Source organism: Pistacia vera, unplaced genomic scaffold, assembly GCF_008641045.1.
Source record: "Pistacia vera cultivar Batoury unplaced genomic scaffold, PisVer_v2 Contig132, whole genome shotgun sequence".
NCBI classification, from domain to species: domain Eukaryota; kingdom Viridiplantae; phylum Streptophyta; class Magnoliopsida; order Sapindales; family Anacardiaceae; genus Pistacia; species Pistacia vera.
The window spans coordinates 1189637-1217186 of NW_022195380.1; the positions used below are offsets into that span (position 1 = coordinate 1189637).

General features: G+C 33.8%; 3 protein-coding genes across 3 annotated transcripts; 2 read left to right on the top strand and 1 right to left on the bottom strand.

Annotated features, from left to right (window-relative positions):
- Positions 1-456: 456 nt before the first annotated feature.
- On the top strand, positions 457-1842 carry LOC116122189 (zinc finger BED domain-containing protein RICESLEEPER 1-like). Its single transcript, XM_031408094.1, has one exon. The coding sequence runs from the start codon at positions 457-459 to the stop codon at positions 1840-1842; it is 1386 nt and encodes a 461-aa protein (XP_031263954.1).
- A 2963-nt stretch (positions 1843-4805) lies between these two features.
- Positions 4806-5294, bottom strand: LOC116122190 (secreted RxLR effector protein 161-like). Its single transcript, XM_031408095.1, has 2 exons — positions 5097-5294; positions 4806-5048 (listed from the first exon to the last, which is right to left on the bottom strand). Exons 1-2 carry the CDS (start codon positions 5292-5294, stop codon positions 4806-4808), a joined length of 441 nt encoding a protein of 146 aa, XP_031263955.1.
- Positions 5295-19962: 14668 nt separating this feature from the next.
- On the top strand, positions 19963-27027 carry LOC116122157 (high mobility group B protein 15-like). Its single transcript, XM_031408065.1, has 7 exons — positions 19963-20291; positions 20489-20732; positions 22196-22274; positions 24656-24797; positions 24887-25006; positions 25684-26084; positions 26210-27027. The coding sequence occupies exons 2-7, from the start codon at positions 20569-20571 to the stop codon at positions 26696-26698; spliced, it is 1395 nt and encodes a 464-aa protein (XP_031263925.1). The 5' UTR covers positions 19963-20291; positions 20489-20568; the 3' UTR covers positions 26699-27027.
- The last annotated feature ends 523 nt before the right edge of the window (positions 27028-27550 follow it).

Below are 27550 nucleotides of genomic sequence, written 5' to 3' on the forward strand. Positions count from 1 at the left end.
AAGCGAATGGGTCATGTCACCGTTGAAATTACCTTTATGGGGAGCTCTATACTAGCAAAGTCAAGCACAGTTAGAATTAATAACTTGTTTTTGTGATCTTGACAGGAAATCATCCAAATTAGAGAACAAAATGTTGGTTCTGAACCTACTTCAAATCATGACAATGAGATAGTGAATTTGAAGAACTTGTCACGTACTAAACGAAGAAAGTTGAATTCAAAGGTTTGGAAGGAGTTCATAAAACATAAAGAAGATGGGAAAGAATGGGTTATATGCAAACATTGTGAGAGGAAGTTTCATGGTTCAAGCCAAATAGGAACCACACATCTGAAAAATCATTTAGAAAGATGCCATCGAGGTAACAAAAATCCAGGTGAAGGTGCAGTTGTTGAAACAAATGATTTAATTGCTCCAGTTGTTATCAAAGAAAAAACTGTGACTGATCGAGAGGCACGAATGATCATTAAGTATGGATTTTCATCACTAAAGTCCATAAAGGCCAACATACTCCATGTTTACAAAGAAGAGAAGGAAAAACTTCATGGATATCTCAATCAACTGTCCTGTCATTTCCATTTGAAATTTGAGTTGTGTGATATGGAGTCCATTTTGATCGTGCTCTACTTTATTGATGATAATTGGGTATTGAAACAAAAGATTATTGATTTCGCATACGAAAGGTGTGAAAGGGAGTCCTCAGATGTTCTTAAAGGTCTACTTGTGGATCTAAATGTTGACAAGAATATATGCTCTACGGTCACAGGTATTTGTGAAAACAATTTGGATCTCTATTTCATTAACTTATGGATCGGTGAACGAGCTGTACTTCCTTTCAATGGGCATTTGTTACCCATTGATTGGCTAGTAAATAAGCTTAAACGGAACGTTCAGAATGGACCAAATTGGATGGCAGGCTTGCTTAGTGAAATAAAGAAGTTGTTTAACTACGTCCGTGAGACATTATCAAATGAAAATAATTTCCGAGTTGCGGTAAATAAAGCCAAGTCCATGGGCAAGAGAGTGACTTCTCAAGGCCTTCCTAAGAAGTCGATTTTCGATGAATTAGAGTTGCTTGAGAGTGCATTGGGGTTTAAAGAAGCATTTTGTGAGCTTGAACAGATAGATCCTGATTTCAAGTTAATAAATTTAACAGATGAGCTATGGTATAAGGCAAACGTGGCATATGAGTGTGCAAATGAGTTAAAAGATGTTGCTGATAACTTTTGGAGGAGCAAATATACTACTGCAAATGTATATTTCCCCAAGGTTTGTGACATATATATGAAGTTGCTTCAATGGGAAGGAAGTGACAATTATTATGTTTGCGAAATTGCATCATCCATCAGAGAGAAATATTTTGACAAATATTGGAGTAAATGTAACTTGGTTCTAGTAATTGCAGTGATTCTTGATCCACGATTCAAGACGGACATTGTAGTTGGTTGGTACATGGAACTCTATGGCAGGGATGCCAATACTCGTCTCAAGAAAATTATGATTGAAGTCACTAATGTTTACAATGAATACGCCAAAGTTCCAAGGATGCTAGACACCCTGGGGAGGCCTTCTCCATCTTCAAATTCAGAACTAGATCTCTACTTAAATGAGGCTAAAATTCCTGCAGTTGAAGAGTTTGATATATTAGCTTGGTGGCGCACCAACTCTCCAAAATATCCAGCACTTGCAAGAATGGCACGAGATTTCTTGGCTATTCCTATATCTACTCCTTGTTTTACTTCAAATACTTGCCATTTGGGTTCTGAGCTTTCTAATATTTCTAATTGTGATGGCCTGGATGTTGACTTGAAAAAGGCTTTGGTATGTACAAAAAGCTGGCTGTAAAGCCCTCAGAAAGTTCTCTTTAATTTTCTTGTTGATTTTTTGTCTTTCCATTTATCTCAAAAATCGCTCTTCGGCCTTATCCAAGGCAAACTTAAAGTGCTTTTAGCCTGCAAGAACTCCAGGTTGTTGACTTTTTTATAGAATAGACTCCACCCAAGCATTGCAGCTTCCTGCTAAATGCAATCTGTCCAACTCTTTCGACCATTGAATTGAAAAAAATCAAATCAAAGTTTGCAACAACTTCATATTCTTAGTTCTTAGCACCATAATAAACAGATAGTATTATCCTTTAAAATTAACAAGTTTATCTTTTGCTGAAATTTTGGCATGTGAAGGTTTTTGTTGTGTAACGGAAACATAAACTCTAACATTATCTATTAAAATATAATAATAACAATTAGCTATTAAAATATAATAATAACAATGACTAAAATAGAAATAAATGGTCAAAATAAATAATACTAGGAATTTACGAGGTTCAAGATTGTAGAAAACTTTATTATCTCTAAAGAATATTACAAACTTTTGGGTAATATTATAAATACCCAAACTATATAGGCATATAAACAATTACCCAAAACAAAGAGAATTACAACAAAACTTCTCTACTAAAGGGTCTTTAATGAAAGAATCCTATATAAGAAGGGTGTAATGGAAATACTGTTTGAGATGCATATAACCATGGCTTGGGTCCTAATATAGGCCCCAAAAGTTGCTCCACTTTTATTCCTAACCAATGTATGACTTACTAATCTTGGCTTATTTTTATAGGTCCCTAACCCTTTCTCCATTTTCATTCGTACCCGATGTGAGATTTTGATAATGAGCCATCTTTCTAACAGATCTCTACCTCGATGAATTAGAAAACCTTCAAATACGCCAAATGGCGTAGTCAAGCTCGCAAGATGTTGATCAAGTTCAATCACTTATTGAACTTGATCATGGTTGCTACTTTTGTTAACATATCTGCGAGATTCTCAGCAGTCCCAATCTTGTGTAGGCAAATTCTTCCTTCACTAAAGATTTCCTACACAAAGTAGTAACGAACATCTATATGCTTGGTGCGAACATGGAATACTGGATTCTTTGTTAAGTGAATAGCACTCTGACTATCAGAATAGATAGTGATCTTCTTCTGACTAATCTTCAATTCTTCCAATAGTCCTTGTAACCAAATAGCTTCCTTTACAACCTTTCTAGCTGCCATATATTTTGCCTCTATAGTAGACAAAACAATTATAAACTATAAAGAAGATTTCCAACTTACTGGAGTTTTAGCAAGAGTAAATATATATCCATTAATGCTGAAGGAGTCGACAACTCCAACATTCTCCCACTTGGCAAATACTTCATACAATGAAGGCCTATCTTATCAACACACCATGTAAACTTTGCTAAGCTTACAAACTTGGTAAGAAAATCTGCAGCATTAACAAATGTATCAACCTTCTCTAATAACACCAATTTTTCCTCCAACTTTTGCCTGATGAAATGGTATTGTATATCAATGTGTTTTGACCGCGAATGAAAAGCGGGATTCTTGGCTAAGTAAATAGCCCCTTGACAAGTTATTTGCAAGTGTATGAAATCGCGCAAGTAGTAAAGCTCGAGTAAACGAGTGTTGAATCCCAAGAGAACTACTTACCAAGTACCGAACTAATATATTTTATTACTATTTGATAAAACAGAATTTTAAGAATAATTTAATGAAAAATAAAACGAACTAAAAACTAAACAAAAACAGAATTTTATTAATACTCTAGTGAAAAGATCAATAAGACTAAACCCAGGGCACATATTTCACACCAATTTAATCCTATGCACTGACAATTATTGCTAACCTAATTAAGCTTATTCTAAAGGCCAAACTCCCTAATATTTTACTAACTTTCTCTCAAACAATTAGCGAATTAACCCTTAAGCAACAACCCAAAATATCTCTAAAGTGGATTTAGAAGCTAAGAGATCAATAAGTTCTATGGAATTTACCAGAGCCTCACAGATCGCAGTAACCTATCTTTAGCGTTAGCTCAATCTATGGTTTTATTACCTTAGACTAATCAGGTTTCATCTCTCGATCTCAACCTAACCCATAAAATCATTCAACTCTCGGGCCCTTAAGAATTGAAAGCATTACATACAATAATAAAACTTAGAATTAATTCTCAATTAAAATTAATAACAATAAAATTAACACATATTCATAACCTAGAAAAGAAATTTAGTTCATAATTGCAGTAATAAAAACAACCATTGTATTAACAAACATGATTTCAAGAAAGAAAAATAGAAAAACTTTTCTAATTAGTGAATGAAAACTGCAAGAATTATGATCTCCAAAATAGTAGTCGCTTTCTCTACTTCTCTAATCCCCTTAAAAACTAATTAAAGACCTTTATTTATAGTGCTAGGGTTTGGAGGTCAATGAGAAAAGAATTAAATGCCTTAAACAATTCAAATTCGCACTAGGAAAATAAAATAACCCAAACAGGCCCACAATTCATCGTTTTAACGATAGAAATGGTTGCTGTGATGATCGTTCTTTCTGTCCCACGAGTCTAGAATCTTTAGAATTTGGTGAAGTCATCAATAAGAACTTTGTAGCTCTCTGAATAATACTTCCAATGCCACAAGAATCATCAAATTTAGATTTCTACAGCTCAACTTATGATTAAAACATCGAAGCATACTCATCTTGAAGAGTTTCCAGGTTTTAAGTCTCATCTTCAACGCGTCACAGCTTTCTCGTTTCAACTCTTATTCTTGCACCGTTTGTTCCTACTCATCACAAATTCCATCGACATCATTCTTATTCATTCAAATATCATTTTTAACCTAAAAATGCTCAAAATACATCCCGTGATCCCATAAAAGGTATTTATGAAATAATTAACTCAAATTTCATAATAAAAACACATTTTTCCACAAATAGTCCAATTGAATCACTAACAAAACATGTATTTTCAAGCTCTTATCACCCCTTGATTATCACACCCTATCTTCACAGCATCAAGCTTGAAACCAAGCTCTAAACTCAATCTTCGAAGCCACATAACTTCCTTGGCAGCATGTGTCAATGCCATGTATTCTGCCTCAGTTGATGACAAAGCCACAGTAATTTGTCTTTTACTCATCCAACAAACAACACCACCAAATAAAGAGAATACATACCCACTTGTAGCACGCCTATTATAGAGATCATCTCCCTAATCAACATCCACAAAACCTATCACATCTAGCTCATCCCTAGTCACCATGCCCCCATAAGATAATGCTAAATTTGAGGGCCCACATAGATATCTAAGAACCCTCTTTACAGTACTCCAATGCTCCTTGCCAAGATTAGACATAAAGCGAATTAAAAATCCCACTGCTCGTGCAATATCAGGTCGCGTGCACTCTATGACATACATCAAACTACCCATAACACTAGCATATGGCACATGTGTCATTTCTTCAACATCGTTGCAACATTTACATATAAGATTAAAGTAACAAAGACATTTTCTAACCTTTTTACATACACACAGTGATCCACATTACTGCAACTAAAACCATGCTGAAGAACATAAGAGTCAAACTTTTGGTACCACATATGTTGACCTCTCATATGTTTTGATGTGCCAAAACTATCCAAAAAGTTGATTGAACACTAACCATAACATGGTAAGGTATGACTCAAGTCATAAGCAAACCAAAACAGGTCTAACAAGTGGTTCAATCATGCATACGAAAATTTCTGCTTAGGTACGACTGTGCGTGATCAAGGCATGATTGTTTCTTAAGAGAAAGTTGCTGTGAAATATAACATGACATCGTTCCCTTGGTTGTTAGTCACGTTGCCAATTTTTTGAAGTGGCACTCACATGACCAGACTGCACTCGCACGACTATCCTACATGACTATGCACCTAGGTTCAAAAGTCAAGATAATTCAAATCCAGAATACTTCGCGCTATTGACTTCATCTCAAAGGTCAAAGTCAAAACTCAAAGTTCAACATGGGAATGACTGTTACTTGTGGTGGAATGACTATTCGTATCTGAAGAAGTTTTGCACGACATTATTCCAAGAGATCGTTTGCTCCTTTGGAAATTTAAGAAGATTTGGAAGAACATCTAGATGTGATCATTCCGCATGGTGGAATGATTGTTCAGTAGTCTTGCACGATCATATGGTGTGGTGGAATGACCATTCCAGTTGACCTAGATCTGAAAAATATGATCGTTGTATCAAGAACTACCGTTCGCGATTATGGAACGACCGTTCCTCTAGGTTATATAGGCTTTATCAGAACTGCATTAAATGCTGCAACAGTTAATTCTTTTTTAGTTATAAAAGTTCGATGCTCCTAGGTTATTTCACAGAGAAGAGATAAGAAAAACATCCTAAGAGCATCTCCAAAGGACTCTTTATATGACCCAAACTTTTTATTATAAAGAGTTTATCCATAAAAACAAGAGTCCAATAGACTCTTTATCTTTAAAATATAAATTAAAGAGTGAGTTCGACTCTCCACATTTAGAGAGTCAAATTTCACTCTCTATCCTAATTTTAATTAATAAACTACAAGCTCCTATGCATTTTATTTATTAATTCTCTCTCCCATTAAGTCTCTTTCTTAAAAATAAAGAGCATCTTTATTAAATTTAAAGAGTCCATTGGATTTGAATAAAAATTGTGTTCTTTATATTTAAAAATTGATGAAGATGCTCTTTATTTATATGAAAGATACTCTTCAAAATAAAGAACACCATTGGAGATGCTCTAATATAATCCCTAGAGCTCAAAATCAAAATCAATACTCTCACTTGTACTCATCTTGTAAACCTTTGAGAGATCATTTGTTCTTATTGTGTGTATAAGCCTACCTAAAAGAGGCACCCAGTCACCAACAAATTTAAATCATTTCCTTGATGGCGAAATCCTGTAAAACTAGGTGCAATATTGTAAATCTATGTGTGTGAGGCGAAAATTCTTGTGAAAACTATTGTATGGGCAAAATCTGATTCTAGTGGAACTTCAAGGAGGTTGCCTTGAAGAAGTGGATGCAGGAGGCTTGTGGAAATAGCTCCGAACCACTATAAATTGTTGAGCATTTCTCTCTCTCGACTTTTTGTTATACATTGCTTATTTGTTGAGTTGAACATCATTAACTTCACATGTTCATGCATTTATAGCTCATATTTATTGTCTACATGTTTAGTGCATTTATTGCTATTTCTTGAACTCACTTAGGGTTCATAACTTCATCATCATTTGGAGCATAGTTATTAAACTTGTTAAGATACATTTATTATTTGCCTTATCTTTTATTGACAAGTTTTATTCCATGAACATTTTTATTGATTCCTATTCACCCCCCTCTATGAATATTTAGCCATATTTTGGGTTCAACAACATCCTTGGTTACTGTTTAAGCCCATACAAAGAATTCCTCAACCTACACACTAAATCTTCCTTCCCTTTGCATACAAACCCCTCAGGTTGTCTTATGTAAATTTCCTCCTCTAAGTCTCCATGTAAGAATGTAGTCTTTACATCCAGTTGCTTAATTTCAAGATTGTGCACAACAACTATAGATAGAACATACCTTATTGATGTTAACTTGGCCATAGATGATAAAATCTCACCATAACAAACACCTTTAATCTACGAGAAACCCTTTGCAATGAGCCTCGCCTTATACTGTGCAATTGTTCCATCTGCCTACAGCTTTCTTTTGAACAATCACTTGCAACTAATCGCCTTTCCATCCTTAGGCAATTTACATAGGACCCATGTACAATTCTTGTCCAGTGACTGCATTTCCTCATTTATCACAAGCTCCCACAAATTTGCATCTTCCATGGCTCTTGCTTCATTTACATTCTTAGGTTCATCACCGGTCACATCCAAAGCATGCAATCCACTCAATACATTTAGAGAGTAACAAACCGATGCCCTTCTAACCCTTGTAGATCTCCTTAAAGTTGGTGGCACCACAACTTCATCATCAGAATCATCCTTTGAACCATCTAGAGAACCCTCATCAACCACACTATCAAATTGATCTTCATGATCATATTATGTACGCTTTAAGTTATCAATCTCTACAACAACATTAGTAATTACCTCCTCCTCTTGATCTATTGTAGTCACATCAAACTGAACTCTCTTTGACTATTCAAGATCCTCAAGAGCTCCCACATGTTGTTTTACCTCTCTAAAGGTTACATCTTTGCTGTAGATACTACTTCTATTCATGAGATTCCACAACTTGTACCCTTTGATGCCATCTTTGAACCCCACAAACTTGCATTTCTCAGATTTACTATCAAGCCTGCTTCTCTTTTCCTTTGGCATATGCACATATGCATCACAACCAAAAACCCGAATAAAAGACAGATTAGGCTTCTTACCATACAGAGCTTCATACGACGTCATGTCTTTAACAGAAAAAGTAGGAGACTGGTTCTTCAAATAAAAAGCCATTGTAGTAGCTTCAGCCCAAAATTCAGACCCCAAATCCATTGTATTCAACATACACCTAGCCTTCTCTAACAGTCTTAGATTGAGACGTTCAACCACTCTATTCTGTTGAGGCATGTAAGGTGTAGTTTTTTGCCTTGCAATTCCATGTGTCACATAAAACAGCTCAAATTTACTAGAACAAAACTCAGTATTGTTATTAGTTTGCAATGCCTTAATCTTCCTGTCAAAATCCAACAGTGTCTAGATAAATCATCAATGAAAGATAGGTAATACCTGGATTTACCAACAGATTCCACTAGAGTAGGCCCGAAGACGTCATTGTGAATTAACCCCGTAATTTTTGTTGCTCTCGTGCCTGTCGACTGAAAACTGGCTCGATTCTGCTTGCCTTGTAAACACTCCTCACAGAACCTGAAACTCATTGAACAGTTAGGAATACCTTCAACCATTTTCTGAGTCACCAAAGTAGACAAAGTTGTTGTAAGAATTCATACTTAGAAAGGGTAAAATTGGTGTAAAACATGGTATAAGGTCGTATGACTTGTTATTGAAACTAAAAGGGTGAAATTCAAGATGAAGAAGAGAGAGCCGGCCATGAGAGCTCAAGAGAGAGATTTTCAATCAAAAAGAAAATTAGATAAAATTTGAGAATATCACTTATTTATATACAAGGACCATTTTGCAATAATTTGAAATTGCTCTCAAATCCTTGAATTAATATGAATCCTATATTAACACTTAATACAAATTCAATATTGTTTTCAAGTCTTTGAACTAATTTCAATTTAATATTAACTCTTAATATTAAATTGTTGTTGATCCTAAGTCCTTAAAACAATTTCAATTTAATATTAACTCCTTAATATTAAATCCTTGATTTAAAAAAATTTATAATCAAGGCCTATAAAATAATTCCATTTAATATTTGACTCATTACTAAGTCCAATTCAATAATATATTTTAGTCTATAATTGAATCTAATCCAGTAATGACCAAATTACTTTATTACCTTTGGTAAGTGCTAGCTTCCCATGAGTAATCATTTCTCACCAATACATAAATTCGGATACACAAGTTTACATCTGAATATCATTAACCTTTAACGATATGTAATAATCTCTCTTCTCATACTTGGTTTTTAGGTGTAACCACTTAGCTTCACTGTAACCTAACTTTGGGCCCAATATCGTAATCCGATATGTTTCGTCATAACTCTTTATGATCAAAACTCCCACCGATCATGGTAGACATCTAGCAATGCTCCATAACCCCTAAACCACAATCCAATGAACCTTTGTTTCCCGATCGTACGTTTTATGTAGTAAAATCCCTTTATTGTCTAATCCCCGATTAAGTATAGTTTCATAATATGTCAAAACCCTTAACTTAATCTTTATCCTAATTGTTAATCAATACAATGAAACGTGTCATCATGAAACTCATTTTCATATGACTATTTTGTACTCTGGCCATAAATTTCCTTTTTCCAATGTTTATTGACATTCGTCTGGGAACTCGGGACCAAACCATTTCGAGTCAACGGATCTTATCTTGACCATCACTTGTCCTCGCACATGAATAACATATGACCAAACCGGCTTCTTACACAAAACATGACTAGTCTTGTGTATATACACCATATGGATCATATGCATCCTATATCGAGTCCAACTGTGATGTCTCAGGTCTAAGGATTAGTGGTACACTAGTACGATCCTACGATGTATCATTGACCACATTCTAAATGTCCTTGTGATTCATCGTAATCGGTCATATTCAATAAACAGTCCACTAACTGTTTGTTCATACTAATGCCCTAGTGACATAACTCTTATAATCACCCACACTAATACCATCACATGATATTCAATAGAGGCATTCATCATGCCTATTATGCAATGTTATTGCCCAATTAACATTACTTACATAGGGAATTCTTCGATTATTTGGTCTTCTAAAGATCCGTATAATCCGGACATTTCACATGCATTATAAATAGTATAAATGAAGTAGTAAATAATATGTGAAATCATAACTCTTTCTTCTATTCTTAAAAGAGTATTGTAACGCCCACTTTGAGGTACATCTTTGATTTATGTTTATTTTGCCCTTAATGTGGTAAATTGGTGCTTGGCTAAGTTTGTATGTTGATATGGTTGTGTGAATGCCCTGAATTTGATGAAGTCTTGGCGAATTTTGGAAATGCAGACTTCGCCACGGCGAAGAAAAAGCGTCGCCGCAGTGACGTATGCTCTGGAATTTTTCGCCGGGGAGACGAGCTGCATAATTTTTCACTTGTAAGAGTGTATGTAGATGAGGGTTGTACCAAAAAGAATTTCCTACATGCACGCCACCTTAATTGAGTGGCATACGAAGAAGAAAGAATTTGTACGGTTCGCAAGAGTGCATGTAGATGAGGATTGTACTCACTCACATGACCAGGGTTTCGAATCCATACATCAACCAAGTCCGATCGGCAAAGAATAAGAAAGAATAAGAATAAGAATAAGAAACAATGAGAAGGCTTGAGCAAGCAAAGAAAAGAAAAAGAAGAAAAGAAAAGAAGAGTTTGAGCAAGCAAGAAAAGAAAGAAAAGAAAAGAAACAGAAATAGAAATAGAAAGAAGAAAGAAAATGCATGTCTATGCATTATTGCATATGCATTTCATTCATGCATATTATCATGAATTCCATCATGGTTAGAAAGAATAGAGAGAATAGAAAGAAAGAACAGTGAGAATTAGAAACAGAGAAAGAAAAGAGAAAGAACTAAGAAAGAAAGAAGAAGAGAATTAAGTAAGGAAAGAACCAAAGAAGGAGTTGCGGGGATAGAAGAGTTAACGGATTTACTTACTGGGCATTTTTGTGCTCACCCCGTTGTTTTTTCCATGTTTTGCAAGAATTAGGTGAGCAGCGGTCGGAAGGACGTTGACAAGCGGAGAGGAATGGCATTACTGTCCACCGTTGTAAAAGCTTGTATATATGTTATTTTGGCTATGTATAGAATAATATATGTTTAGTATAGAAAATGTTTGGGCCCATTTATTTTTCATTTGCTACAGATATACGGTTGGTTCCTAGGGCATGCACTAACAGTTGTCTCCCCAATGTGCCTTATTCGCTAATGCCATAGCATTGTAGAATCAATTTCTTTTTTAGCCTCCTTTTCCGAAACATAACCACCCAAAAAAGAGTCTTTAACAACTAATGCCAGCAGCCTGTATAGTGTACCATGTCGAACTCCTTGTGCAATAACCATGGATTTTTGAGTTATCTTGCAAGATGTTCTGTCACAACTAAATACTATTCTTGCATCAGCCATTGTTCCAACAGAGAACAAATTTCTACTCATCGAGGGATGTGCATCACTTTAAAGAGCGTCCTCACTGAACCATCATGCAACCTCAGCCTAATTTTCCCACGGCCAATAATCTTCACAGCAGTATCATCTCCTAACAAAACGTTTCCTCTATTGTATGTCTCATACTTGCAAAACCATTCCTTCTGAGGCGTCATATGGAATGACGCACCGGTATCAACATACCAGACTATCTGGTCTGTTCTAGCCATACACACTACAGCCACATACATGTCACCATCTTATTCTCGTTTATACGAGGTTTCAACTTCCTTCCCCTTTATCGGTTTGTTTGTACAATCTTTCTAAAAATGCCCAAATTCTTGACATCTCTAGCATTTAATCTTATATATATATATATACTTGTCTAAATTTGTACATTTTCATATTATCAATATATATTATATATAATAATAGAGAACATGTTTAGAATCTAATAATTGCTATAAATATATAACAATTAAAAATATATTTTAACTTTTGGCTTATAGATCTTAACTTATGACTTATATAATTTATGTCAGGAAATAATATGTTTTAATTTGCCATCCGAATATTCAAATATACCTTGATAATTGATTCTAATTCCATAATTACAAGATTATCTCCTTATTTTAATTTATAATGAAATTTTTTTATTAATAGATTTCAAGATCTATAATTAACTTATTTCTAAATCTTCATAATTAATTTACTTTTTTTAGACTCTCCTCATTTAAAAACTAAAAAACCTTAAAATTCATTTTTTATTCTTATCTCTTGGTCTATTGAGTAATATATTTTTTGAATTAAAATAAGAAAAAATAATTTTACTAATCATCCACAAAATTATATATACGGGGACGTGGCCATCTCTGTCCCTGAGTTTGGGAAATGCCATTGGGCTCGGGCTCGTCTTGTTACCCGATTGATTCACGGAATCTCGGCCTCGTTCAAGGCAGGTCCCTAACGGGGCAGGGAAAATGTATATCCCTATAAATTGCCCTTCTTTTTAAATATTAATGTAATATTAGTTTTATTAATATTTTTTGAATCATTTTTTTAACCCCCTACATTTGAGATTTTGCTAAAACACCCTAGCCATAATAAAAGTTTAATTTCTCACAAAATCACCCTCACCCACCCCAAGCCACTGTCGACCACCACCGTCGACCACCGCCAGCAATCGACAAAATGGCACACAACCTGATATGGCCGACTATGCACCGATCTAGTTGTTTCTGGCTAGATCAATGGCCATAAATGGCCAAATGACCGTGGATTTGGCCATATCAATGGCCGTTAATTGCCAGATTTGTGGCTGTTAACAACCATGGATCTGGCCATTAACGGCTAGATCTATGGCCAGATCAACACACGACCGACCAGATCCGGTCAATTGTGCACCATTCTAGCAACGTCAGCCGACAATGGTGGCTAGTGGCCAATGGTAGTCTTGAGTGGCCTGCAATTTGTTTTAAATGCAAGGGCATTACTATCCAAAAACTTAATTAATTAAGGGTAAAATTTTAATGGCAGTTTCATGTAAATCAATTTCAAAATAAGGGAACTATTGTCCAAAAATTTTAATAGTTAAGGGTAAAATTGTAACAAAATTAAGATTACCAAGTAATATTAAAATACCTAAGAAAAGTTAGGTATTCAGATTACTACCTATATAACCAGCAGTAATTACTATTTGTTTTAGAAGATTACTGGAATCTTATATTACTTGACAACCAAACATGATAATCTAAGAAATATAAGATGGTAAAGGTGTTCAAAAGAACCGGTTGGAACCAGAACCGGCGAGTACCCTGGGTTTGGTTCCGGTTCCTACCCAGAACCAATCGTCAATGGGTAGGTTCCGGTTCCAAATTTTTGGAACCGTTACAGTGCGGTTCCGGTTCCGATTCCTATAGTTAGGAACCGAAACCAGGAACCAGGAACCGAGACTTATATAAAATAAAATTAAAGATTAGGGGGGCTAATAAAAGCTTTTGTAGAAAAAATAATGTGAAAACATTTATATTTATATTTCATAACATTTAAAGTAAGTTGGTTTGACTTTTGAGAATCTACCTTTACAAAGTAATGGAGTTTGTAATTTTGAATTTATAATTTGTAATTTTATTTTTGTTAACAAGTGCCAGGTGGGGGGGTATTTGTAAGTTTTTAAGGGTTTTTTTTTACCATTTTAAAAACTTTTGGGGGGTCATGTAATTTTACAGGGTACCCAGAACCAGAACTGGAACCGTTGTTACAGGTTCTGGTTCTGGGTACCTAGGAACTAGAACCATCGGTTTCGGTTCTAGTTCCAAATTTCAACGAACCGTCGCTTCCGATTCTGGTTCGGGTTCCTTCAAAAAGTATAGGGTACTCAGAACCGAACACCTCTATAAGATGGCATTACCTCAATAATAAGGGATAATCCTCAATCAGATCCGGCTAGATCTACGCACGATCGACCAGATCCGGTCGGTTGTGCACCATTCCGACAACATTAGTCGGCAGTGGTGGCCGGTGGCCAATGGTCGGCGGTAATCTTGGATGGCCTATAATTTGTTTTAAATATAAGGGTGTTACTATCCAAAAACTTAATTAATTAGGGGTAAAATTTTAATGGTATGTTCATGTAAATAAATTTCAAAATAAGGGAATTATTGTCCAAAAATTTTAATAGGTAAGGGTAAAATTGTAACAAAATTAAGATTACCAAGTAATATTAAAATACCTAAGAAAAGTTAGGTATTCAGATTACCACCTATATAACCAATAGTAATTACTATTGGTTTTGGAAGATTATCAAAATCTTATATTACTTGACAAGTTGACAACCAAATGTGGTAATCTAAATAATATAAGATGACATTACCTCAATAATGAGGATAACCCCCAACCAAACGCCTTCTTAAAGTTAAATGAAATTACCCAATGCCCCAAATCCAAACCCAAGCCTAATCCTAACCCTAACCCACATCCCCAACCCCACCTTCCTTCATTCTTTCACACAGTGGGGGCATTGGTAGCTTTGAAAGGCAGTGTCGACCTAATGCTTGAAGTTGCCTTGGCCTTGCACTTGAGGTCGATGTCTCCTCAATTGAGGTCAACGCCTCTTCGATTGATTCGTTGCTACCTCGATTAAGGTTGCCTTAGACTAGTGCTTCAGACCACCATAGACTAGCATTGGAGTCTCACTTAGCCTTGATTGAGGTCGTCTTGGCCTTTACAGGTGGCGACATCGTTATATTTGTGTATAGTAATTGATTAGATGTAGGTGATAGGGTTGTGTTTGTCCGATAAGTGGGTAAGCTGTCCAGGAAAATGGGGGTAGAAGTGAAAGAAAGTGAAAGTTAATGGTTTAAGTAGAGTTGGTGGGGGTAAAAGTTGAAGAAAGTTTAAGTTTAAGGGTTCGACTTGAATTAAGATAAGTTTTATTTCAATTGAAGAGCTAAATGACAATTTTCCCGTTTAAAAACTAAAAGAAGACATTTGGGGTCCGAGTGATGTATATTTGAATAGTTGTGGGGGAAGGTTGATTAAAATGGCTATAGTCGCCATTTAGGTGATAGTTTACAGGAAAGCTTGGGAGGTTAGTAATTTTTTTCCCCTTTTGAAAATTTTATACATAAAGTTTATATTATCGTTAAATGAAACAAAGCCAAGTGTTTGATAACCCATTTGACAACATTTTTGGAGATATTCTTCGTGTGTGTTGGTACTGATATGGTTATCATTTATTTGAAACATTTTATATATTCTCTATTCCCTGTATAAACTTCCATAATAGACAAACCTTCACTCCAATATAATTTTAAAAAATATTATCACCAACCTCTTGTCTTTGTTAGCATAACATTAGCTTTATTAATTATTTATTAATGTTATCCCATCATTTTTCATTTCTAAATATATCTTATCACTGATTTTCCAAAATCAAAATCAAATAAGATATAAACCAAATCTTAAACCACAAAATCTACATGATATTGATTAAAATTATAAAGAAGATATCCCTAATATTCAATAAAACAATGGCAATGCTAAGATTTAGATCCAAGTAATTGCATAATAATGAAGACTATATTGCACTTACAACCAAATCTCACAACCCTCCGACATGGTAGTTCATTATTAGTCAACTCACAATGAGTTCTACCCAACATTGGATCCTGCCTATCCAATAATGGTAAACTCGCAATGGGTCCCGCTTGCTCAACAATGAGTCCCACCTGATTGCGAACGAACCAATTGCGAGCTGTTACGTCCAAATTTGTTAAAACCACAGTCAAACACATGAAATAAAGTAAGAATGAAAAAGTAAAAAAAATGACACTTTATTTACCCTGATTCGTTCCAATTAAGGAACTATTTCCAGTAATCAAATAGAGATTTTTTTTTATTGAATTTCATAACTCTGCAGCAATTACAAATCAATAATGACGGCAACTCACTCTTCTCTATTTTCTTGTAACCCTAGGTTTCTCACTAGTATATTATATAATAGAAAAACCCTACCCCATTTGGGCCTAGTGGCGGATCCAAGATTTTTGTTAAAAGGGGCCCTCCACGGCTCTGTCACTGTTTGCCAAACAACTAGTGAAAACTTTAAAAAATCATTATCAATAACCCGAGAGAAAAGAATGCAATAACATAATACTTTCCTACTTGAATAAATCTATGAAAAGCAAAATTTTGAGTAAATGTGTTGAATAAACCTTGAGCTAAACTTTCTTTTAATTTTTAGTTTTATTTTTGGCTTTCAAAGATTATAATATAAATTTCCATGACTTTAATCAGATTTACCTTAAGCTAAAGTTAACCAAAACTTAAATCAAGTCAACGTTATGTTGACTTTTAATATGAATTAATAAAAAAATGAGGAATTTTCTTGGTATAAACATAGAAAGCAACTCAAATTTCTTTAATAATTTTGAGCAGCTAAACAATGACGTTTGAAATATAGAAAAGTGTTGGGTGAAAGGTGATGAATAATATTCAATAGAATATAGTTAATGTTTTAATTTGGAAAAGCAGGTTCATTCTTAGACACAAAACACAAAATAAACTCACAAGATCTATGTCTTTTTCCCTCAAATTAGAATAAAAGACCTTCAAAAAAAAAAAAAAAAAAGCACGATTCAACCCTAAAATAAACTAAATTGAAATGAATAATACATATACCTAAAACTGATAAAACAGAAAACAAAGTTAATTGTGCCACCTAGAGTAGTGAAAGCTTCAACAATTTCAGTCTTCAAAAGTTTTAAGAGCAAATAGCATGAAAAAGAGAATGAGAGAATAAAGAATTTTGGGGATAAAATCATAAAAGTAGGTAGAGTTGTAGAGAAAGTTTTAAACTTTTAATATGATGTGAGCTTGAAATATATATATTAATAACAAATTTTTTGAGGATCTAGATATACCAATAATAGTTCTCATTTAAAATTTGAGGGTGAGCCTGAGTATAAATATTAATAACAATCTTTTGTGGGTCTATATATATTAATATTTTTTTTTTTTAAATATGAGGATAGGCCTAGCCTCAAAGGGGTTAGATCCGCCCCTATTTGGGCCTATTCAAATTTAACCTGAACCAAACCTAAATATTATTAAAATAATAATAAGTTTAATTACTAATTAGGCTTACCATGAAGTTGTGAGATAAAATTTATACGATTAGCTAGTGAGTTAATCTTTATTGTTATAATGAAGGGTTGGTGGTGATGATAAACGGGTAATGAAGTAATAAGAAGAAAAGGTATTAAATATACTAAAAAAAAAGGGAGTAAAGATAAAATGGTTGTGATAAATGCAATGCCTCTTGATTTAATTAATTACCAATAAATTTTTTTGCCAATACCAATAAGCTTAGCTGTTGTTACGGCACCCATATCTCTTTGTTTCTTATCCCTCTTTATTTTTGCTTTTAATTTTCAGATTTTGCCGTTTCAACCGGGAGGTCAATAGGACACGTTACATTATATTATGCTATTTTATCATTTCCCCACTTTCCATAATTATACTAAATATTTTATTTCTCATTTCTAGGCCACTCCTTGTCCTTCAAACCCATAACTACCCTTCAGTATTTTTATATTTAGAATAGTTTATGAGGGTAAAATTGTCTTTTCACTATGTGAGTATGTATCTTAGGGTTATATTTATCATCATCATCTTAAAATTAAAAATATATATTAAATAAAAATAAAAATAAAAGATATTATTGTTGTCATATTTGTTTTATTATAATAAAGGTTACTAATATTCATAGCTAATAAGCTTCATAGATTAGATTAATGTGATTTCATTTTCTCAATCCTCTTTCTCACAGTTTGGTAAGTTGCTTTTTTTTTGCTTATTTTAAANAACATAGAAAGCAACTCAAATTTCTTTAATAATTTTGAGCAGCTAAACAATGACGTTTGAAATATAGAAAAGTGTTGGGTGAAAGGTGATGAATAATATTCAATAGAATATAGTTAATGTTTTAATTTGGAAAAGCAGGTTCATTCTTAGACACAAAACACAAAATAAACTCACAAGATCTATGTCTTTTTCCCTCAAATTAGAATAAAAGACCTTCAAAAAAAAAAAAAAAAAAGCACGATTCAACCCTAAAATAAACTAAATTGAAATGAATAATACATATACCTAAAACTGATAAAACAGAAAACAAAGTTAATTGTGCCACCTAGAGTAGTGAAAGCTTCAACAATTTCAGTCTTCAAAAGTTTTAAGAGCAAATAGCATGAAAAAGAGAATGAGAGAATAAAGAATTTTGGGGATAAAATCATAAAAGTAGGTAGAGTTGTAGAGAAAGTTTTAAACTTTTAATATGATGTGAGCTTGAAATATATATATTAATAACAAATTTTTTGAGGATCTAGATATACCAATAATAGTTCTCATTTAAAATTTGAGGGTGAGCCTGAGTATAAATATTAATAACAATCTTTTGTGGGTCTATATATATTAATATTTTTTTTTTTTAAATATGAGGATAGGCCTAGCCTCAAAGGGGTTAGATCCGCCCCTATTTGGGCCTATTCAAATTTAACCTGAACCAAACCTAAATATTATTAAAATAATAATAAGTTTAATTACTAATTAGGCTTACCATGAAGTTGTGAGATAAAATTTATACGATTAGCTAGTGAGTTAATCTTTATTGTTATAATGAAGGGTTGGTGGTGATGATAAACGGGTAATGAAGTAATAAGAAGAAAAGGTATTAAATATACTAAAAAAAAAGGGAGTAAAGATAAAATGGTTGTGATAAATGCAATGCCTCTTGATTTAATTAATTACCAATAAATTTTTTTGCCAATACCAATAAGCTTAGCTGTTGTTACGGCACCCATATCTCTTTGTTTCTTATCCCTCTTTATTTTTGCTTTTAATTTTCAGATTTTGCCGTTTCAACCGGGAGGTCAATAGGACACGTTACATTATATTATGCTATTTTATCATTTCCCCACTTTCCATAATTATACTAAATATTTTATTTCTCATTTCTAGGCCACTCCTTGTCCTTCAAACCCATAACTACCCTTCAGTATTTTTATATTTAGAATAGTTTATGAGGGTATAATTGTCTTTTCACTATGTGAGTATGTATCTTAGGGTTATGTTTATCATCATCATCTTAAAATTAAAAATATATATTAAATAAAAATAAAAATAAAAGATATTATTGTTGTCATATTTGTTTTATTATAATAAAGGTTACTAATATTCATAACTCATAAGCTTCATAGATTAGATTAATGTGATTTCATTTTCTCAATCCTCTTTCTCACAGTTTGGTAAGTTACTTTTTTTGCTTATTTTAAACTCTTTCATCTGCCATTTCTGCATCTGGGTTTCTTTTTAATAATAGAAATAATAATACAAATATAATAAGAACATATAATATAGGAAAAAAAAAATGAAATGTAAAATAACTATAATCTATTCTATTGTGGGTAATTTTTATTTTTATAATATTCATTTCTATGTTTCTTCCTTGTCCACCATGGAAGAGGTGGTGGTATGGGAGAGGACAGTTGTTGATTTGAAAATACAAGGTTAATAGGGGTTGTTGTTTAAGCAAAGGTGAGTTTTGGTTGCATTTGAAAGTAAAAATCTTTTTTAATTTTTTTATTTGATTGATGGACAGTACAAGTTACCCCACAAAACCCCACATTGGTTACTTGTTCAAAATCTTTAAATCTAATGCTGAAACAGTGTCAGATAAAGGAGAAAAAAGGTTTTTGGACTTTGTTAATGGAATAGATTAATGGCTATTTATGTACATTGGATTAGTACACAATAGATAGATACCAGCATATCTCTACCATGTCAGCCTGAAGTTATAGGCCTTATAGGCCTGTAACAGTCTGCTACTTTGATACAGAGAGAAGAGAGAGTGTATGTGTGAGTATTCTGTATCTGGGTCTTTATTGCCAGAGCCTAAAAGGGTGATATCTTTATAGGCATTGAGTTTTTAAAGCCTGAGCTTTGATGGGTTTCTTCTGTTTTAATCCTTGGTACTCTGTGAAGGATGTCATGGCTATGATAGCTGTGCTATGCTATTACCTTTTGCTTCTTTTCTTGGGTTTGAATTTCTCCCTTGTTACTGGGAGTTATTACATCAAGGTGCTTTTTTTTATGGTTTTTCTTTCTGTGGTTCTCTCTTTCTCTTTTCAACTTGTGTATTTGGCATTGTTCTTGATGGTTTTCCTCCGATGATTTGCTTTTTTCACGCAGTTAGTTATTTAGTTTCAACCTGTAAATTCTTTTATTTCCTTTGTTCTTCCTTCGTTAAATCTCATTTATGTTGTCGTTTATTGTAGTGCAGTGGGGGAAAGAATGTTAAATGCTAAAGTTGGTGGTGGTTGAATAGAAGAAGTGTAGGTGGTGAAAGTATTTGGCCATGGCGTCAACTTCTTGTGCCAAACAGAGTCCACTGCCTATGAAGGAACCACGCTCTACTTATCATTCATATCCAACTCCTCGATATGAGGATATTGTGGCTAGCCCGAAGCTCTTCATGTCTACTCTTGAGAAGCTTCATGCTACTATGGGAACCAAATTTATGTATGCTTTCTATCTTCGGAGCCTTTTGTCCCCAGCTTGCTACTTTTGGTTAACACTCCTAATAATAATTTTGAAGTTCTGGTTGCTGAGGTTAAAAAATGGATTTTGTTAGTTTTATCTCGGTTTGATTCAAAACCAATAATCTATATTCAGCCTTCTATATATATGAACATATATTGTTGGGCATTTTTGTACATGTTGCTGATGAATGGATGGTATATTCTTTATAGAAGGGTGATTATTGTCAATTCAATGTGGATTACAGTAAGTTTTGTGCAGTATCTATGCTCCTCATCTGTTTCCATCTTTTCCTTTTTTGTGTTTTGTTTTATTTGCTCTCCATGGCAACTGTTACTAGTTTCCCCTTTCAAATTATTTTAGTAATGCAAGCATCTTTGCTTGCTATTCTCTTGACAAGTTTTCTCTATTTATTTATGAGTCAATGGCTTGTTGGGGTTAAATTATCAGGAACTTTGTCCAACTTATTTGGGGCCAGATAAGGGATAAACGAGGATGTTTCATTATTGATAAGATCTTGTAGCAAGATCTCCTTTGTTTTGTCTTTGAATGTGGAAAATTATATATTTGAGGCTTATTAAAAGAGTGATGTTAATTGTTCTGCATTGCTTGTTGGGTTACATGTTTATGTTGAGCTCGGTAAAGCAGTTCCTTCTTTTATCTTTCTTCTTTTACTTTAAAGACCCTTTTGCAGCCGTGTACTCACTTCTTCACTATTGCCAATTTTACAGTAGCAGATACCATTTTAATTATTATTAAATTGAAACATTTAAGTTTGTAATACCATTGGTTGAAAATTGTGACTCATCTTCCCTTGTCTTTCGGTTGAAGACAAATATTACCCCCAAGCTGTTCAAAGAGGTTTAATTTCCTTATCTTTCAAGACTTTAAATATATCTGCTTAAGGACTTATATCAAAACATATCATCTTGTCTATTTGTCTTCACTAAATGCCACCTATTTTCGATTAAATCCTGCTTACACATGCAGCTAAAAACTAAACTGAATTTAGATGTTTGACTGTGCTTTAAAAGCTACTTGACTTGAAATATGTTTATTATTTTAATTTTCTCTGTCTCATTTATGCCAAACTGGAGGTAATTTACCATGTATGATTATGTCCTGTTTTCTTTGATAAATTATTGAAGAAACCTGGTTCAGTAGAGTTATACCAACGAAACATTTATATTTATGTACATGTATTTGCTGATAATAATTTGAAATAGGTGATATTACTGTAATAATTGTGGCGAGGTCGACTTCTATATCTGTGTAATTAGGTTCTGGTGTATCAAATCTAGGATTTAATTGTTTTATTAAAGCAGGCCATATGTTACCTTTTCTATTATAACATGTATTTAAGTTTTTTCCTGAACCTGGATTTAATTTTGGGAAATTACTGCCCTCTATTGATAATTTGTTGTCAATCTATACTCTGATTGTAGGATCCCCATTATTGGAGGAAAGGAGTTAGATTTGCATCGGCTCTTTGTGGAGGTTACTTCTCGTGGTGGTATTGAGAAGGTAAGTTAAAGCTTTTATTTTGTTTTATTGTTCTTATGCAATCTGTTGTCTGATGTTTGTTCTTTGTTAATTTTGTTGTACACCTTGCTTTGGTTAATGAATTGTCCTGATTCAAAAGACATGGTCTTTTTTCCCAAAAGAAAAAAAAAATGTTTTTATTGTGCTAGAAAATTTCCCTTAAAAACAGAGTGGTAAACTTTTTATTCAAAATTGATTTATAGATTCCTGACTTTCTATGCTCTTGTAGAGTTGATTTAAAACGTAATGCAAGATAATTTCCAAAGATGATGCTATTTTTTATTTCAAGCACAGGCTTCTTGCAGTGAGACGACCAAAATGATGCATCTTTTCACCTGTGTTTTTCATTTGATTAGCTTGATAATCTAGAGACCTGGCATATTTCATTGAATGCATAGCTGCTAATGAAGTGATCTTTGTTTGAAAGTAAATGGTAAGAAAGTACTCATATTTTGGGGCTCAGACAAGGTGCTTGCTTCTTTGATTTAAAAACTTGAAGTTTTTATTCATTTAATTTCACTTTGCTTTTTGGTATCATTCGTGACAGGGACTGCCGCAAAAATTTGTTAGGGGGCATAGGATAAGCACCAGATATCCCCTACCTTTTAATTGGACATTAGTTGGTTCCAAAGATGAAACAAACAAATTGTTGTTTTTTTCATTTCTTTTTATTATTATTATTATTCTTTCAAAAAAAAATTTGTAGTGGTGCATTTCAGAGTTTGAATATCATATGGTAGGTTTTACACTAAGAGTAATGTAAACAAAGCAAGTTGGAGTATGGACAATTTCAACCACTTCATTTGTGCATTTTGTTGGTCAATTTTATAACGGCCTGGTCTATAAGCTTAAGATTTTAGTCAAACAATTATTTAACATGGTACCAAAGTCAAGTTGACCACATGGCCTTGCACTTAATTGCCTGTTGTAATAATTAAATATAATAAATTGTGCTTATATTTTGTTCTAATGTGCAATTATACGTGAGGGAATATGTTAGAGCTTAAATATTATTATTGGATCCTGACCTTTTAGTTTAAATTGCAGGTCAAGGGGTTACCGATAAATATAGAATCTTTTGGGTTGTTGTAAAAGAAATATTTTTTTACATCTTTTTCTCTCTCAATTGTGTTGTCTATTATAGCATATACCATTTATTCAAATTTCACTCATACAGATGATCTATACCTTACTTTGTAAGTGTTCATTGTGTTCCTATTGTCAAATATCTAGTTTTATTTTGCTTCTCTTGGGCTTTAGTTTCAAAGGAGTTTCCAGACTCCTCTTTTTTCTTTATTCTTCCAACTGGGAAGGGGTTTTGGGCTAATTTTGTATGTTTGGTTTCCTTGGGTTCAGGGAAAGGAACTATTTTTGGCAGAGTTTTTGTCACTATCTTGTATAGATTTGTTAGCCCTTCTCTTGTGCTTCCTCATTTTGTGGATACCTAGTCCACTGACGTACCTATTCATAGTTTTATATAGTTTAGCAGTTTCTTATTAAAAAAAAGGGTTGTAGTTTTAGTTTAAGGATTATTTCTGGATTTAGAAGTCATTAGAAAACAAGAACAGAGTTTATGTTTCTTCTTGTCAACAAGGTATACTTGTTTCTTAAATTATAAGATTTTCTGATGCAATTCTAGTTAGCTTAAGAAGTTTATTGCTTTTATTGTTATCTTTTTGATATCAACACTTGAAACAAAAGTAAATGACTGTCTAGATTATCAAAAATGATTTAAATCATTTTGTATCTATCGGTTGGTGATGCAAAAATTCTTGCAGACATTGCAGATTAATCACGCATTATAGAACTGAAGTTTGTGAGTGAAGAATCCCATATGTTTTACTCATTTGAAGAAGTATTTTCTCCATTGCTCATCTGTTATATGATATTTTGGCTTCAAAATGTAGTTGCAAGTTGTAGTTGAATCAGCTTCTAAGCAATGCTTGGTTGAATAAAGCAGATCGCTTGCTATCATGCTTTTTGGCTGCTTGTTTACTGCTTTTATGTTTTAGGCTTTTGGCTGTACCCAAATTGCCATCCAATTCTGTAAAAGTCTAATCTATAAATTTGGCATATCATACTCCAGATATAAGGTCTAAAATTTACAACTAATCATTTGCTTTATCAATTCAATTTCATTTTTATTTTTATATTCTCATTGCAACCAAATGGAGTCTTATATTTATTTTTTGATGTTGTATCAACAAATTTTCGTTTATGTTTTACTAGGTAATGCCTTGTATTGCATATTTTATCAATCTAAGAACTACATGGTTAATTGTTGTGGTTAAATCTCTTAATGCTAATCAAAGGTGAATTGTTTAGTCCTGCTGTGACTAATACTTTCAAAATGCAATTCCCAGATTATTAAGGAGAAAAGATGGAAAGAAGTTACAGCTATTTTCAACTTTCCTTCCACAGCTACGAATGCGTCGTTTGTGCTGCGCAAATACTATGTTTCATTGCTTCATGATTATGAACAAAATTACTATTTTAGATCCCAGGGTTAGACTCTAATCTCGGTTTTGTGTACATGACGCATTTTATTGTCTGAAATTAAACTTTCGTTGTTAATTCCAAACAATCTTTTGCAGATTCTCGGCAGAGCCCATCAACAGCCCCAATACCAGCTCAAGGGACAGTGCAGCCATCATCAGATGTTCAAACCCCTGTTATCCAACAACCGAAGATTAATTCTGCTGTGTTGCCTACAGGTTCTCATCGCTTACTTAAATCCTTGTACTTTTTTCATTTGTTAAAACCTGTTGTATTTTCTTTTCTTGGCATATGCCTTCCCTTCGTGTGCACCCTCCCACCCCCTCCTCTCCTTGAAATAGTTAAGAATCTACAGTTCCTATTCTGTGCACAAAAAACCCGAACAGAAACTGTCATTGCATCTACTGAGACTTCTCATAGTTCCCCCAATTTAATTCTCTGCAAATTGTACAAATATATGACAACTTTTGTCGTCTAGTTGCGGGATCCCTTGGGGCTCATGAAACCTAGTTATTCATGAATGATATTTTAGTTGGAGAGTGGAATCATGACAAGTTTTTGTTTTAATCAAGGGTGAGTCTACTATCATATATTTACTAAAATTATGATTGATGGTATGAGTTCCACTACACACTTTTTTTTACCGTCTTCTGTGTATATATAACAAACCAATTGGAATTTTCAAAATCTTATGCATTTCCACTTTTGCATGTTGGTTCTTAGAATGGATGTTTTATTTGATTAGAACCTTCTGTTTTCCTTAAGTTAATTTGTCACATGCTGTTTCCTATTTATTTTATTTTTTGTATGCTTTACTTTATTCCTGTTAATCCAATTTGCAACTTTTATATATGTTGTGATCCAAGTAAAATCCTCTTTTCTTTTATTGTTGCAGCAAGACCAGCATCAACTTCAGGATATCCGGTGATAGGGGTCATTGATGGAAAATTTGAAAGTGGGTATCTTGTTACCGTCACTATAGGCTCGGAGAAGCTAAAAGGTGTTCTCTATCAGTCTCCACAGGACCCTGTACAGCAAATGCAACATTCTCATAATGTAAACACCAACAATTCTGCCAATGCTCATGCTGTCTCTGGAATACAACGTCGCCGTCGCAGGAAGAAATCAGAGATTAAGAAGAGAGATCCTGCTCATCCAAAACCTAACAGAAGTGGGTATAATTTCTTCTTTGCTGAGCAACATGCAAGACTGAAGCCACTTCACCCAGGGAAGGACAGGGATATCAGTAGAATGATTGGTGAATTGTGGAATGCAATTAACGACTCAGAAAAGGCTGTAAGAATCGTATCATCTCATACTTCTATCTATGAATTAAACTCTATACTTTCCTCGTGCTTATCTTTTTAAGTCGTGTTTCTCTAAACATTTCTAGCATATACTTGGGCATATGTGATCTTTAGGTTTATAAGGAGAAAGCTCTTAAAGATAAAGAAAGATACAGAATAGAGATGGAGGATTATCGGGAGCGATTGAGGACAGGTCAAGTCGTCAGTGATGCTATACCGCTACAACAGCGTCTTCCTGGAAAAGAGGTATATGTGGTTGAAGCAGAAAGAAAGCTTGACAAAACTGGAGAAGATTCTCCTCAAACTCCAGAAAATGATAGTAGCTCTGGTGAAAGTGATTTTGAAGATGATAAGACTGCAGAAAAGGATTTGATTATTGAGGCATCTAAAGTAGTGGGAGTAGGTGCTGAATCTGGGAATGTTGGTGTCGAGGATTCAGCTGAGGAGCCCCCTTTCAAGCAGGCTAAGGTTGACGATAATGTTGGACATAAAAGCATTGATAGAGTTGGTGATGATATTTTGAGAGACGATGATGATGTTTTGAGAGACGATCTTGTCGAAAAAGCTGGTAATGAAGTTGGAGAAAGCTTAGCGTTTAGCTGATACATGGGGCGAGACATCAGCTAATGATGCATGGCTCATTGTAGTTTAGATTCACTTTGCCTGCTAATTGTAGCTTGCTTAGCGTAGTTCCTATTTTAGATAAAAGAAGACAGTTTTATCTCTTTGAATTTAAGTTTCTATAGTAGTAGTTGTTTCAATTGTAGAGACTGCATTGCTGTGAGGAATAGTGTTATTTATTAAGAAGGGAGCAAGGTGAGATGTTTAGCCGATTCGAGGCAGTTTTGTAGTTAGAAATGATATGATGTGGTTGTTGAATTAAGATTATGGATCAGACAGACAGCTTTGCAGTTATTAAAATCAGTGAATATTAGCGGTGTGTCATACTACTTTTAACTATTTTGATTTAGTATGAATTATACTTATGAGTTCTTGATTATTTGCACTCTCTGTTTTTCTCAGAAGAAGGAATAGTGTAATTCAAGCTCCAAATGATGATTGGACCAAAGTTACCACTGCCTCGATATGAGGATATTGTAGCTAGTCCGAAGCTCTCATGTCTACTCTTGAGAAGCTTCATGCTACTATGGGAACCAAAATATGTATGCTTTCTATCTTCGGAGCCTTTTGTCCCCAGCTTGGTACTTTGGCTAACAATCCAATAATAATTTTGAAGTTCTGGTGCTGAGGTTAAAAAATGGATTTTGTTAGTTTATCTCGGTTGATTCAAAACCAATAATCTTATCAGCCTTCATATATATGAACATATATTGTTGGGCATTTTGTACGTTGCTGATGAATGGATGGTATATCTTTATAGAAGGGTGATTATTGTCAATTCAATGTGGGATTACCGTAAGTTGTGCAGTATCTATGCTCCTCATCTGGTTCATC